General features: G+C 37.3%; 1 protein-coding gene across 2 annotated transcripts in view; it reads left to right on the forward strand.

Moving 5' to 3' along the window:
• Positions 1–16,880, forward strand: part of ZFAND3 (zinc finger AN1-type containing 3) — a 336,409-nt gene that overhangs the window by 108,876 nt on the left and 210,653 nt on the right. For both annotated transcript variants that reach the window (XM_034962030.3, XM_034962032.3), the window contains exon 2: positions 2,085–2,125. In XM_034962030.3, the coding sequence (XP_034817921.1) occupies positions 2,085–2,125 (41 nt within the window). The remainder of the gene's footprint in view (positions 1–2,084; positions 2,126–16,880) is intronic.

Genomic DNA, 16,880 nt, shown 5'->3' on the forward strand with positions numbered 1-16,880 from the left:
CAGATTAATTCACTTACTAGTTCTGTAATCTTTGGCAAGTTACATACCCTCTTGGGACCTCTGTTTTCTCAATGGTAAAATGGGGTTGAAGGTATCTGGTATTGTGCCTGCCACATTATAGGCATGTAATAAATGTTAGATGCTACCATTAACACATCTCTTTATCTTTTTACTCATCTTATTCACTTATTGATACTTAATTTTCCTCATTGCTGTTGTGTTTATATTAAGCAGGATTCTAAAGGAATATCTACTTGTTGACAGCATCTTTTTTGGGAAAGAAATAATGACCCCCTTTCCCCCATCTTGTGACAATTGCTGTTAGGTCTTCGGTTCCAGCACATGGGGCAAACAATCAGCATCAGAGAATACTTCCTGAGGGAGGCTTGCTTTAATTGTAAAACATAGTAAAGAGGGCAAAAGAAGGTTGGCTTATTCTATTTTTAGGGGCAGTTCTGGTCAAAGGCTCAAATCTTGGGAATGGAGTTGCTGAGGAATGAAGTTTTAAATAGGTCAGCTTGCCTAACGTAGAGCACTCCAGGAGGTCTTTGGAAGGAAGAGCTGTTAAGAATGAGTCTGCTTGGGAGAGGATCAGGAAGGGAAGCAGCGGTGAGATGAATGTAACAGAAAAGTCATTATTATTTATTATTATTATTTTTTGGAGACAGAGTCTTGCTCTGTTGCCCAGGCTGGAGTGCAGTGGTGTGATCTCAGCTCACTGCAACCTCCGCTTCCTGGGTTCAAGCGATTCTTGTGTCTCAGCCTCCCAAGTAGCTACAGACGTGTGCCACCTCTCCCAGCTAATTTTTTCTATTTTTAGTAGACATGGGGTTTTGTCATGTTGCCCAGGCTGGTCTTGAACTCCTGAGCTCAGGCATTCTGCCCACCCCTCAGCCTTCTGTAGTGTTAGGATAACAGGCGTGAGCCACCGTGCCTGGCCAGAAAAGTCATTATTGATTGCCCACCATGTAGTCCCTAGGGTGCTGTGCTGTCAGGTGCTGTGTTGTGAACAAAGGATGTTGGGTTGGCCTTTGGAGATAGCTTACACCCAAGGTCAGATATTTTTCTGTAGTTCCTAGCTTTGTGACCTAGAACAGTCTGCCCACCTATGTAATGGGGATGAGACTGTATGTCTTTGATTTCTAAGACCCCCTTCTAAGTTGAATAATGCCTTGGCAGAGGAAGGGGTAACATAGTGTTCCATTATTGGAACACTAAGCATGTGGGAATTATTTATATCCTGCTCAAGGTCATTGCCCTGGTCTCACTGCAAAAATTCAAAAAATTCCAACCTCTGGCATAAACAGGTTAAATTATTCATCGCTTGTAACCAATTCTAAGGTATTTCCTTGTTACAGAAATGCTAATGTGATTTTTTTTTAAGTGCGTTTTAAAAGCAAAACAATATGGTAATACCCATCTTAGTGATGTTGGGACGATTAATAAGATAATGTATGCGAAATGCCCATCCAAGTTAGTATTCAGTGAATTGTAGCTATTATTAATGGATGAAAGGACATGAAAAATAATTTGATTGGCGTATCTGAAGAAAGAATTTTAAACAAGAAGGTCATAATGTGACTAGGATCTGAAATAGGAAAGATCAAAGTTCAGCTAATGTTATAGAGATAAATGACTGTGTATATGAGGAGAAAGTTTTACCCATTTACGAAGTATTTGTGATAACTTCATATATTTTTCTGTATGAAAAGAGGGAATGTGGTAATCATGTGGTTTAAATTGACTCCCATACCATCTTCTGGGCATTTTATAATGTTTCTGAACTTGCTGCTATATAAGCTGCTAATATACGCAATAAATAAAAGCAAACATTGGCTAATTTACAGGTAAAAAATAAAAATAAAAACCAAGTGTTTATATTTTTGTTTTTTTTTTTTTTTAATTTTTATTTTGTTGAGGGGGGAGTGGTGGCTAGCTAGGGACTTGTTATTAATTTATCAGTTTATTAGTTCAGTTGCCTGACCAGAAAGTTCTTTGCCTACGTTTCTGACATCTTATGTTTTGATTAGAGTGATATGGAGTTTTTAGCTCTTCTTTCTTTCTTTTCTTTTTGTTTGCCCCAGGTCCAGCAAGACTATGAATCTCTGTTCCAAATGCTTTGCTGGTAAGTGCAGAAAAAGGGTTTTTTAATTTACTTTCATTTTTCTTTCTTTTTTCTTTTTTTTTTGGTTGTTTTTAAGACTAAATCATTTGACCCTAAAGGATTTATGCATGGGGTTTTGTTTTCTTAGCTTGTGTGAGAAAGCAGTTTCACCTTACCAAGGTGCTTCATATATTTGCCTAGGACGGTTGAAACAGTTTTCCTTGAATGAAATCCTATCTCCTATGTACTTGCACCAAACAAACTGTCCTTGGTTTACTGTTGTTGGTATACAGTAGAACTGTAAAAAATGCGTGTGTTTTAATAGGGTAGTAGATACTCATTGCTCATCTTGACTTGAATGATTATTGGTTAATGTTGCTCTATCAATGAGAATGTAACAGAATATTTTCATGTTGGAGTCAGGAAGAGAATCAAGCTGAGTTAGCCCATCATCAGATCCATCATAGAGGCTGCCATGGTGTCTCATGCCTATAATCCCAGCACTTTGGGAGGCAGAGACAGGAGGATTGCTTGAGGCCAGGAGTTTGAGACCAGCCTGGGCAACATAGTGAGACCCTGTCTCTATAAAAACAAAAAGCCTCCTGCAGATCCCTCATTCAAATCACCTCGGGTAAGTCACGTAATCTCTTTGGACCTTAGATTCATCATTATAAAATGAAGGACTTGGGCTTGACATGTGCCAAGGTCCTTTTCTAGCCCCAGAGGTAATTGGTTAACTTCTGGAATTATGACTCCTTCATGAAGTTGAAACTTTTAGGTCTTTTTATTTTTACTTTTTAAAAAACTTTCTATCTAGCGATCCTATATAAATAAGTCTTTGCTAATTAGGATATGTTTAACTTTCCTTCTTTATTCATTTTGTCAAAGGTAAACAAAGCTGCATACTAGCTAAAGTTCTAAGGACAGGTTTTAGTCAGTAATACACTTTTGCAATAGGGAAGAGAGTCCAGTATGAAATGAAGTCAATGTCGATTTGCAGAGATGACTGGGAGTTTTAAAGGGAGAATGGCAGGGGACTTGGCAGGGTGGATAAACGGAATCTGTAGACTCAAAGAAGTGAAGAATTTAAAAAGATTGGTAAAATATGGTGATTAGGCCAGCTGTGCCTGTTAGCTGACACTGTGACTGGGGAATAGATACCCTATTTTTCCTGATGGTTACATTTTTAAAGGAATGGCTTTCAGGTCCTTGAGAAAGACACTCCTGAGTTGTAGGAGTACAGCTCAAAGGGACAGAGGAAGGATTCACAGTTGTAAGCCCTTTTTAGTAAATGATCTAAGAGGATAGTTAGGGCCTATCTTCAGATGCTGGCTAGAACAAACAGTAGATTCTTTGGCAGCCTTGAGCTTTAAGAGGCAGACAATTTAAGAGAGGCTAGGGTCATCCTAGGGAGGTAACCTTGAGCTGTTAGAAATGTTAGTATTTAAAATTAGCTGGATGTGGTGGTGTGCACCTGTAGTCCCAGCTACTCGGGAGGCTGAGGCAGGAGAATTGCTTGAACCTGGGAGGCAGAGGTGCAGTGAGCTGAGATTGCGCCACTGCACTCCATCCTGGTGACAGAGTGAGACTCCGTCTCAAAAAAAAAAACAAAAAACAAACAAACAAAAAAAAGAAATGTTAGTGTGTGTAAGTCTTTTAATGTGAAAGGAGGGAGTGGACCAAATCATTTGTTTTGAGAGTCTGTAGTTTTTAAAGGTCCAGGTTGAGGCCTGGTCCAGAAGAGGGCTCAGAGGAGGCTGGCTAGATTTTTATTAAAGAGATTTTTTTTGTTGTTGTTAATTTTAATCTATTCATTATGCTATTTGGGCAAGGAAGTAATCATGGTGTAAGCTTTAGACCTTTACATTTGTGCCTAAACTAGGGGTTAGATGGGAAAGAATTGGGGAAGCTGACAGCTTTTATAGGTTCAAAATTTGGAATTTGTCAGATATTTAGGTTTTTAAAAGAAAAGAAATATTGGTGGGTTTTTATTCAGCTTTTAGCAGTATTTGTGCCATGTTAAAGGACTGTATTCGGGCCGGGCGCAGTGGCTCACGCCTATAATCCCAGCACTTTGGGAGGCCGAGGTGGGTGGATCACGAGGTCTGGACAGCGAGACCATCCTGGCCAACATGGCGAAACCCCATCTCTACTAAAAACACAAAAATTAGCTGGGTGTGGTGGCCCGTGCCTGTAATCCCAGCTACTCGGGAGGCTGAGGCGGGAGAATCGCTTGAACCTAGGAGGCGGAGTTTGCAGTGAGCCGAGATCACGCCACTGCACTCCAGCCAGAACGAGACTCTGTCTCAAAAAAAAAAAAATAAAAGGACTGTATTCTGCTGCTTACCTTATGTATCTACAATTACAGATATGAAGAAATGCTTCCTCACTGATGAAAGGTTAACTTTATAGTGAAGACGAAAGTAGCAGTGAGACAAAATGTATACAGGTTGAGAACCCCAAATCCCAAATCTGAAATGCTCCAAAGTGCAAATGTTCCAAAATCTGAGAAAAACAAATTCCAACACTTCTGGTCTCAAGCATTTTGAATTAGGGGTACTCAACCTGTATTAGATTATATATTTGTCCCCACATGGAGACCCCATTGTAATTTAGTAAAGTATGGCTTTGGGAGAAGGCCAGACACCTTTGAATAATAAGGTGGTTCACATCAAATACTCCTGAGGAACTATCTTGTGCCCCTAAATGAATACAAAGTTAAAAAAATTTAACTATGAAGCTAGAGTTCAGCCATGGGCTTTGTGTTTCTTTGGACTTGTTACAGTTTTACTTTCTGTGTTTATAATTATCTGTCTCGTGATCTGTGTCTATTTACATTTTATACAGCCTTGCCATTTTTGCTTTTATAAAAATATTAGGACATTTTCAAGTATCTAAAGAAAATATTCGCTTCTCTCTATATTTTTTACCTACACACTACTGCTTTCTCCAGTTGCATTTGCGTGGCATGACTAGTTAATATCCTGTCTGCTGAAACAGAACTTTGCGTGGCATGACTAGTTAATATCCTGTCTGCTGAAACAGAATTTTGCGTACCTTTAGAAATTCAAAAGAAAAGAGATCATTGAACTTTAAAAATACATTTTTGGATGTCATCTCAGTATGAACATAAGGAGAGTATAGTGAATGCAGTATTACAGAAGAGCCATGAGTTTTACAAGACAACATAAAGATTATTTTGGCCAAAGCCACTGTGATCTTAAAAGACTCTTTTTAAAGTATATTGTAAAATGTACAGTGTACTTTAAAAGATGGAAAAATCACTTTTTAAATAGTTATTGTTTGCCACTAGGTTAAACATTTTCTTTTCAAGATTCCTTTTCAAAATCTATGTGGTGACAAAATTAGTTTGTTATAACTTGTTTACATAAAATTGAATGAAATGGGAAAAACATCTTTAAAATCTTACCAAGAGAATACGTTGTAGGTTAGGAACTAGGGGTGTGTGTATTTACTTGGAGAACTGTTTTGCTGCTGGTGAAATATTCTGCTAAGTGGTGAGCACACACCTGCCCCAATAACCATCATTACTTAAGCTATTTCTCCTTTATAAAATATTCTTGGGATGTTTGAATTTAGAGGAAAAGAATAAGAAAGGAGAAATGAGTATATGCAGAGTGACAGTTGCTAAAAGCCATTGAAATGTTAGTTGCTGGTGAACTATATACCAAATTATAATGCTTCTGTGTATTGTTAGAACGAGAAATGTTTGTGTCAGACCTTTGCATGTATGTGGAAGAGGGCCCAACCTGGCTGGGCTGGGTTTGCTAAAGACTCGAAGCTCAACCAAAATTCCTCTCTTTGAAATGAGAGAGGTTTTTTTGTTTGTTTGTTTGTTTGTTTTTTAAACTTTTTGACAACTATCTTATCATTAACCCTGGTTTGGCCACTGTTACCTTTAAAGGCTAAAATCATTTAAGACTGTTTAAAGGATCTCTCTCTCTCATTTTTTTTTTTTTTTTTGAGACGGAGTTTTGCCCTTGTTGCCCAGGCTGGAGTGCAGTGGCGCGATCTCTGCTTACCGCAGCCTCCGCCTCCCGGGTTCAAGTGATTGTCCCGCCTCAGCCTCCCAAGTAGCTGGGATTACAGGCGTGCGCCACCACGCCTGGCTAATTTTTGTGTTTTTAGTAGAGACAGAGTTTCTCCATGTTGGTCACAGTGGCCTTGAACTCCTGAGCTCAGGTGATCCACCCCCCTTGGCCTCCCAAAGTGCTGGGATTACAGGTGTAAGCCACTGCGCCCGGCCCTTTTTTTTTTTTTTTTTTTTGAGACGGAATCTGGCTCTGTAGCCCAGGCTGGAGTGCAGTGGTGCCATCTCAGCTCACTGCAGCCTCTGCCTCCCGGGTTCAAGCGATTCCAAAGGACTTTTCTTCACAAAGACATTTAAGTATACTTCTTTCTCAGTCTTAAGAGAAAGGCCTTGACCTAGAAACCTTTATCATCCAATATTTTCTATGCCAGGATAACTACGACACTTACAGTTAAGTATTCTGGGGAAGCACCAGGAAGTGATTGACTCAAGTATTAGGATTTGAGGTAAAATGGACTTAAATTGCTCATCTACATTCTCTTTATCTGAGGTCATTTAGTCTATTAAAAAAAAAAAAAAAAAGTCCAGACCCGGTGGCTCACGCCTGTAATCCCAGGACTTTGGGAGGCCCCAGGTGGGTGGATGGATCATTTGAGGTCAGGAGTTCGAGACTAGCCTAACCAACATGGTGAAACCCTGTCTCTACTAAAAATACAAAAAAATTAGCTGAGTGTAGTGGTGCATGCCTGTAGTCCCAGCTACTCGGGAGGCTGAGGCAGGAGAATCACTTGAACCCGGTGGGTGGAGGTTGCAGTGAGATGAGATTGTGCCACTGCATTCCAGCCTGGGCAACAGAGTGAGACTCTTGTCTCAAAAAAAAAAAAAAAAAAAAAGCAAAAGTTAATCTTACCATACTATATTCTCTCCATTCCTGTAAGAATTCCTATTTGTTATTTTTCTACCTTCCCCGTCAATCCCCCTTTCACATATTCTGTATTTTCTTTTCTCAAATTACAATTCAGTACATTTGTTTGGAAATGTGGATCTATATCTCTGAAGTCTAAGACTATTGTGTAGGTAGAGAAGCCTGAAATTCCTGGAGTTTGCATAAGGATTCTCCCACCTTTTAGTTGATATATAATTCTTCCCAGTCAAAAGTGTTGATTATTTTTATATTATTGCTAAAGAAAGGTTTTGCTTAACAGCTTTGCATTTTGAAGTTGTGGAGACTTTCTAAACTATTGAAAAGGATGGTATGTAAGCACCCTGGGACACGAGTTATCAATTGATTTTGCCACAAATCTTTCCAATTATCAGAGCTGGTCTGAGGATCTCTTTTGGCCTAATTTTGGCTTTTCTTACCCCCTTGATAATATTCTACCTGTCATACTATCCTTTCATTAAATATTTTTATATAGTTTTATATATGATTTTACTTAAATAAGTAAATGAATATAAAAAGCGAGAAAATTTTATGACATAGTTATGGCAAATTAACATTTGGTTGAAATACTACCTCTTAATGCAGTTTTTCAAACTGGGTATTGTCACTCATTAGTGGGTAGACAATTTAATGGGTCATGATTAGTATTTAAAAAATTCTGAGTAGAATAGAAAATATCAGTGTATTGCACATAGTAAAGTTATTTTGTGAAACCTTTGTTTGACTTGCATTGAGTTGAAAATAATGTGTAATGGGTTATAATGTAAATATGTGTATATTACTATTATGATTTTAAGTTTGAAACCCAGTGAATTGCAGGAGTATGGCTTTGGAAAATCTTGGAATCTAATTTGCTTTGTAAAATAGGGAATATTTCATTTGTGTCTTCAGGCAAGAGGTTAATAGTTGATTTCTTGTGATCTTTGTCAGTTCTGAGCTGTTGAGTAGTTTAGAAGTGAAGCTTAAACTAGACCCGATAGCCTACTACAGTGTTAAAATACATATGAAAAGTCAAGCATAGAGTCTAATGAATATTCCTGCCTCTTACAAAGGTAGAAATGATACTGCCTATGGTATTTTTTTTTGTTTGAGTGCAAATCCAATTCATGAATTTGTGCATTTTAGTTGACCAGTGTGTAATATTTAGGAATAGTTAGTACCTAATTCATGATGACCTCTTGTTCTAGCATATTGAAGGCCAGCTATCATTAAAGCAGTGCTTTTCACAGAATGGTTTTGCTGACCTCCTAAATAGAAGTGTGGATGGCAGAAGCATCAAAGAGGATGATCACAAGTGGGGAAGGCAGAAATTTTAAAAGAACTGACTGAAGTAACTCCTCTACTAATGTGACACCATCTCTATCCCCCACAAACCCTTGGAAATACTAGTTTTGGGAGAAGAGAGGAGTATGGTGACTAGAAAGTAGCTATAACCTGTTGATCATTGTATACTTTATAAGGCAGTGAGTCAGAAGATATGTTTAAGAAATGGAAGGTTGTTGGAGTAGCTCTGATGACAGATGCTTATCATAAGGCAAACTTAATATATGTTCCACAGTGTTCAGAATACCACTTGGTTGGTGGACTTTTAAATGTGTGCATACTTAATTTTTAATAAACCGTAGACATGGTATCTTTAAACATACTGTTTCATTTAAGACTAACTTTTAAGAAATTTGCTATCACGTGGTTCACATATGATGTACAAGTGTATAGTTGCATGAGATAAAGCTGGAAGATGACATGAAAAATTTAATTGTGGTAGTCTCAGAGTAAGAGTAATTGGGGAGCTTTAAATTTTAATTTTGTCTGTGTTTTCAGATTTAAGTATTAATGTAATTGCACAAATTACAAATGTTTAAAAAGTGAAGTGAATTTATACAGTCTAGAAGTGGTTTGTTTCTTTCTGGAATGAGCAAAATAAAATTAGCTATCGCCTGCAGCATTGGGAATCTAAGTGTTGACATCTAAGGTGAGTGATATAACAATGCTGGGCGCAGGGTGAAATGGTAGATAAACCAAAATACTAACATTTTTCTTGAAAGTGACTTGAGTTTCATGATAGTTCCAGAAGAGGATAACAAATTCCCATTTCATACCAAGTAAATTAAAATATTTCCTTATGAACTTGCAACTTAGTGGTTGCAGTTACATACTAATCTCTTTCCTGCTTCCATTTCCTGTTAGAATACCAGAGTAAAAGTGGTCTGATTCTAGTCACTTTTGAAAAGCAAAGAGTTGTAGGTTACAGCTGAATTTTGAGGCTTTACAGTAAGAGGAACAGAGTGAGTCTGACAAATTTTAAGCTCATATATTTTCCTTTTAGAAATGTAGGAACTCTGCACAAATAATGTAGAAACAAATTACCAATTTCAATACAAAAAATTTTGCAGGATAGTGGAATTTGTAAGCTTGTCATACCTTGATTTTTTGAATTCACCTTTTCCCAAAAGAAAGCAACTGTTGGCCAGGCACAGTGGCTCATGCCTGTAATCCTAACACTTTGGGAGGCTGAGGCGGGCGGATCATGAGGTCAGGAGATCGAGACCAACCTGGCCAACATGGTGAAACCCCGTCTCTACTAAAAATACAAAAATTAGCTGGGCGTGGTGGCACATGCCTGTAATCCCAGCTACTTGGGAGGCTGAGGCAGAAGAATCGCTTGAACCAGGGAGTCGGAGGTTGCAGTGAGCCGAGATCACGCTGCTGTACTCCAGCCTAGCGACAGAGCGAGACTCCATCTCAAAAAAAAAAAAAAAAAAAAAAGCAAAAAAAGTAACTGCTGCTCTTAAGACGAAGTGTTTGAATAGAGTATTTCTGTTTTTGTAATCTTTTTGACTTGATTGCTTTTGTATACTCTTTGATTTCTTCTAAGCCAGACGCCCAAGAGGGATTTCTCAAGTGTAACACACACACACATTTTGGTCATGTGTTTGTTAAAAGGGGACAGCTCAACTTACCAGGCTCTTCTTAACCATTATGTGTCTGTTGGTAGGTATCTGTTGGATGGTTGGGTGTCTGACATTCAGAATATCCACAAACCCACCCAGAAGTAACAAATGTTAATGTTTTGCCTTTTTTCTTATCACACTAAAAAGGGCACTAAAATGTCACAGTTTTCTTTTACCCTAGTCATCATCTTCCCATCTCAGAGACAACTACTCTCCTTCTTATCCTTGTATTTACACTTTTTATTATGAATGGGCATTTATATAAATATTGTTATGATTCTGTTTTTAAAATGTTTAAATGGTATTTTGTACTAGTCTACAACCTGTATTCTTTTAAATAATGCTTTTAGAAACTAATCATGTTGACACGTTGCTCTTGTTCATTTTAACTATAATATTCCATTATAATTAATGTCTAGATTTACCTAGAACAATCTCCGTTTATGCATTTTGTGCCAGTGAAAATACTAATAGTACCTCTTTGTACCAAACTGGTACTATTGTAAATGTACCAATTTGTTTGATACATTAATTGGTCACCTTCATTATAATGTGCCCTAATTTATTTATCTAGTCCCCTGTAGAGGGACATTTGTTTTCAGTGGCCATTTTTATACCACAGTTGCAATCCTGTGTTTTCTCTCTCTCTCTTTTTCAGCACTTGCTTGACTATGTTAAAAGAATGTTTCTGTAGGAAACTCTGTTCTTTATGATGTAGCCTCCCTTACTCTGAAATGCAAGCAAGACTCGGGCAACAGTTCCTTAACGGATTAGCAGTGCTGGACTGTGGCAGCCTTTTCTAATCTCTTAGTCTATAGCAGTTTGATGTCTTACTAATAAGCATTCTTAAATTGTGTGGTTAATTATTATGCTAGTCAAGATACATGAAGCAGTGTGTTAAAGATGATGATGATGATGTTATGGAAATTATGTCAAAAATAATTGTTGCATTTCTAACGGGAAACAGTGCTCAGTGCTGTGAAATAGCTGAGAGGTGGCTTCTTTCAGGCCTCAAGTGGGAAAATTGTGACCATGTGTTAGAGTATGATAGGGAAAATGGAAGAAATTTAGTAGTTACTAGGTCTTTTAAGATAGTTTAGTCTGTCACTTGGCTTTATTTCTTCCCTCATGTTGGTCTAAAGCTGTAGTCTCTTTGTGGTAGACAGGATTATCCATTGTGGCATAGAGAGAAAATGTTAGAATTCCTACTTGTGTTTATTTTTGTCCTGTATACATAATCTCATTGGTATCTGTATTAGTTTCCTAGGGTTGCCACAACAAATTGCCATACACTTGGTGGTTTAAAACAACAGAAGTTTATTCTCTCACAGTTCTGGAGGCCAGAAGTCTAAAACCAAGGTAATGGCAGGGTTGGTTTCCTCTAGAACCTTTGAGGGAGAATTCATTCCACGCTGCTGCTTGTTTCTGGCTTGTCAATAGTTCTTGGCATTCCTTTGCTCATAGACATATCATTCTAGTCTCTGCTTCATCCACATGGCCTTCTCCCCTGTGAGTCTCTATCTTTCCCTCTTCTGTCTCCTCTAAGGACAATTGTCATTGGCTCAGTCTTATCCCGGATTATCTCATCTGGAAATCCTTAACTTAATTACATCTGCAGAAGCTTTTTTTACCAAAATTATCACATTCACAGATTCTGGGTGGACATATTTTGGGAGGTGGGGACAGGGACAGGGTGCATCATTCAATCCACTACGGGAATATGTAACTACTTTTAAAACAGAAATGGAAGAGATGTGCACTCAAATTTTATGCTGATGGTACACCTTTATCAAAGCTTGGAGACCTGTAGTTTAGAGAACTGTTTGGGTTGGATACAGTTGGCCTCTTTTCATTTAATTAGACGACCCTCTGTGACATGAAAAGTAGTATAAGAGTTAAGGCCAGGAACGGTGGCTCACACCTGTAATCCCAACACTTCGGGAGGCTTAGGCGGGCGGATCACGAGGTCAGGAGTTTGAGACCAGCCTGGCCAACATGGTGAAACCCCATCTCTACTAAAAATATAAAAATTAGCTGGGAGTGGTGGTGCACGCCTGTAATCCCAGCTACTCCGGAAACTGAGGCAGGAGAATCACTTAAACCTGGGAGGTGGAGGTTGCAGTGAGCTGAGATTGTGCCACTGCACTCCAGCCTGGGCGACAGAGCAAGGCTCTGTCTCGGGGTGGGGAGGCGGGCAGTGTGGGGAGTTAATTGGTAATATTCCCTATGTTTCATATCCTCAGTAGACTAATGCAGGCTACTGTATCAGAATGACCAGGCTTAGGTTTATGGGCTCCCTTTTAGACTTGTCAGGAATATGGATAACTTTCAGATAGACTCAGAAAAGCACGGGACTATTTTGTGCTTCAGAGGCTTTGGCTCCACCAAGTTTCAGATACTTAGCATAATTCTTGTTCTGGCTGTTGCCTTTGTGTGTGAATTAGAAGATTATGATGAGGTTGCTTTTTGACATTTTTCCTGGATATAATACCCACTTGTACTTAATTCTTAGTCCACAGTAGGGATGATGAGTAAAAAGATTGGACATTATTTTTGGGCCATTAATGTATGACTAAAATATCATCTTTCATGCTATAAAATTTTATACCCTTTAAAAGCCTCAGTGCTTAGCTGGTTCTTGCAGTGTAAAGTAGATCTAACTGTAGGTTAACAGTCTTAACTATTTTTTTTTAATTTATAAAGAAAAGAGGTTTGATTGGCTCACAGTTCTGCAGGCTGTACAGGAAGCATAGTACTGGCATCTGCTTCTGGGGAGGTCTCTGGAAGTTCCCAGTGATGGCAGAAGGCCAAGCAAGAAGTTGCATATCACATGGCAAAAGCAGGAGCAAGAAAGAGAGAGTGACAATTTTAACTATTATCAAAGGTTGTTTTACATTTCTTAATTTACTTTTAAACTAAATATTGGGGAGAGAGAAGAAAAAATACCTTAAGACTTCCGGCTTGAAGAAAAAGAAAAATGACACATAATCTTAAATGGAGAATGCTGAAAGACAGACATTTTAGTAGTGGAACAAGAATTAGTTTTTGTGAAAAAAGAGAGGAAAGGCATAGACAATTACATGGGTTTTTGTTTGTTTGTTTGTTTTTTGTTTTTAAAGGCAGTAAAATCCTGAAATGAAATAATTGCAATTGTAACTAAGATTGCTGCAGCCCTTTTATATTATGAAGTCCTTTAATACAATATTATCACATTTGATTCTTACAATGTTGGTGATTTTATAGCTCCATTTTACAGATAAGGAAACTGACTCAAATGGGTTAACTCATGTTCCCAAGATTAAATAAATTTTAAAGAACTGAGATTTGATCAATGGAAGTTTAGACTTGGATCTAATCTCCACTGTTTGATGTTATTAGGATGAAAGTAGTAGACTTAGATGGAATTGTACTGTGAAAACCAAAGCTAAATAGATTAGTCGGGATTGTACTGTGAGGATGTAACAGTAACATTGTTTTGCATTTGTGTGTAGGAGTATTCTCTTTTCTTCTGCTCTTTTAGTTCAGTTGTAGTTTGCCTCTAGATCCCCTCATAATCAGAGAAACAGTGCTGAAAGCTTCACAGAGTAGCTAATTTAGGAAAAGGTGTGCATATGTGGTGGGGGGAGTGTTTTTGTCTAACACATTTTCTGTTTTGGTGGTGAGATCTTCATTTCTTAACATCTTTCTTGTTCTTGTTCATATGACTTTTAGCTCATTAACCTTGCTCTCTGTGCTGCGTAGTGAAGCACCATTTCTATTTAGTCTCCTGTGTTTAGCTTCTCAGAAGAATTTTTTTGAAAATGTTTGGAAGCGTGATTTAATTGCAAGGCTGTTTGCACATTGTCAGTGTGAAAGCAAAGATGAATTTCGTATTTAGACTGTGCAACCTGCAGATTTCATTTGTTAAACCTTCCAGTTGGTACTCCCGTTCTCTCATACATGTGTGCATAATAGTATGGAAAAAAACTCCTGTTTTGTTGTATCCATATTTATCAGTTTGGTTGAGTTATGGAAAAGCCTGTCCTTTGCTTTGTGTATTTGCTCATTTGGAAACCTTGTATAGTTTATAGAGACACTAGTGATTTGTTCTCCGGCTTCCCTGTGGATTTTGTTCCATATTACAATCTAATTCCACCTCTCTGTCCCATACTCCTGAGCTGTTAATTTGTACATTTCGATGCAGTTTGTTTCATCCTGTGTTTTTGTAATCCAAACTGAATGTAATGAGCTGTGTGCTTTAGGGACCTGGCTTTGCCTTGCCAATTAGAACAAAGTGGTTACTGAGTACGAGTATGTTTTAAATAAAACATGGCACCTCTGAATGGTGCTGATACTCATTTGGGAATAAAAGAGATGGTTTTAACCCTTTGACTCACAAAGAAGAGCCATTACAAAAGATCATATATATATATATTTTTTTCTTTGAAAAGAAGGGTAAAGTTTACCTCCATAAAATGTGGTTTTACAAGTTTCTTAAGGTAACTAAATAAATTTAAAAGTTTGTCATTAAAAATGTACTTTTTTCCTTCATGATCATTTGAGACATGTTAGCAAAATTCTGTAAATTTATGAATATTGAACCAATGGCTGCTGCTGAATTTTGAATTTGTTCATGTTTAGGAAGGTGAGGGTATATGAAACCAATAGGTATGTCAGCCTCTTTTTATTTTTATAATATATCAAGCCAAGTTTTCAATTTAGTGGTGACACTCCTTCCCCCAGAGATACTTAAAAATTATGAAGGTGAATGTAAGCTTCTACAATGTTGTGGGAATATTATTTTCAGATAATTGAATTTTGAGCCATCAATGACTTAAGGCTATTTGGAAGTTTAGCTGCACTTTCACCAAACGTTTATAGCACAGATGTTTCTGAATAGACCTTCATAGGCTAATAGATTACTAATTCACGTCATAGAGAGACACTCATCAGTTACTTCTGTTATTGTATTTGCATCTACCCTAAAAATAGAGTTCTCTTTTTAGCTGATATAGCAGATAAACTGTAATTCATCATTGGAATAAGGAAAACATAAAACTTACTTTGAAGAAAAAGTGGGACTGTATCAAAAACTTTGAAATAAAGACATCCAAGGGAAAGCTAGACGTAGAAAGACTTGGTGACGGGTTTAGACAACATTATAGCATGTATTAACCTATGCAAACAAGAGAGAACAAAAGGAATGCATTTCTGTAGAACAGTTCAATTAAAAAGTATGTAGGAGTATCATGTTGAAAAAAAAGGTTTCTAGAAAAATGATGTCTGTACTAGAGGAGGCCAGTTAATTGGACTAAGTGAAACTAAACATAGGCATTTCTAACATTGTACTGGGAAAGTCTTGCAAGCCCTACTGCTGGTTTGAAGAGACGATCATTGTAACAGTATTACTAAATGCCCTGTACTTCAGATTTGAAGATTAACCTCCATATTGCTAGTACTTTAAATTGTTCAGTTTTCTGAGTAAAGATATTAAAGTTTAAATGTGCTTCCATCTTCTCCTCAACACTGTTTTAACCTGTAGCTAAACTCACAGTCCAGGAGATTGAATTTTGTTTAAAAATGTTTGATATCTGTAGAGAACACTGTATTTTCCAGCTTTGCATAAAGTGACAGTGTTTTCCTTAACTCGTATGTTTTAGGATCCAGTAGCTGTTAATTTCCATGCCTGAAGCACAAATTAATGTCAGGAAGTCTTTCTCAAAAATTATTTTCATGCAGGTCCCAGGCTTCCAATGGCAACTGAAAGCTGGGTTATTCATTTCTCCTGTACCTGTTACTCAGTGTGCATCATAAGTATTTGTAAACACTGGTTTTGCTTTTAGGAAGTCTAGAAGTGTGAATCCCATTAATCATGTGATATTAGGAAATTATGATCATAGAATATTTGAGTGGAAAGAATTTTAGAGCCCTTTTCTTACCAAAACCCTGGTACTCAGTCCAAATGTCTACTGAATTAATGAGTTTCAAAGTAAACTGAAGTGGTGAGGGTAAAGTGGCTTATTATTTCATCTTTTATTTGCATACTTCAACCTCAGTTTCCTTTCTCCTTCCAGTGTTATATGCTATATTAGTAATCTTGAAGATGAGACTAGAAATAAATCTATAACAAAGTTGCAACAACCCTTTAATTTGTAGATACTGCTTTAGGATTGTATGCCTTTTTCTGTTTACTATCTCTTAATTCAGGTGCTGATAGTCTTGCAGGTAAACATTCATTGTTCTGTAGAGTTGATACAGTTGTCAAATTTTTGTGTATTTGTGTGTATGTGGGTTTATGCACATGCATACAGTTATTTAGATGTGTTGATTATAATTTTTAATTAAAATTTTTATTTAAATATGACAGTTGGATTTTATATGAGATTTTATACCATATAGCAATTACAAGAAGAACTAAAACGTCCAAAAACACTATCTGCATCATTAGTACCTTAAAGAAATTTCCCCAAACTTGATGAAAATCTTTATTATAGATTTTTTAAAAACCCATGATAAAGTGTTTCATGTTCTAAGATACATACTCTGTGGAAATGGATCTTTTTTATAGTGTCCCTCTATCAAGTAGCCTGGGTTTATAAAATATCACAGAGACAAAATTCTTTTCTCAAAATCCCTACATGGCCCTACAAGAGGAGGAGCCTAAAAAAAGAAAAGAGAAAAAACTGTGTGTATGCTTCCCTTAGGCCAAAATTTGTCTTCATTGAATGGGAAAGGCAAAACTACTAAATCGGTTTTTCTTTTGTGATGACTGAGGTCTTGTGTTTTGACCTACAGCGTATATCACGTGGAGAAAGGTGCCTCTTATAACTTGGGTAGCAATTTGAGAACTTA

This window comes from Pan paniscus, chromosome 5 (assembly GCF_029289425.2).
Source record: "Pan paniscus chromosome 5, NHGRI_mPanPan1-v2.0_pri, whole genome shotgun sequence".
In the NCBI taxonomy this organism is placed as follows: domain Eukaryota; kingdom Metazoa; phylum Chordata; class Mammalia; order Primates; family Hominidae; genus Pan; species Pan paniscus.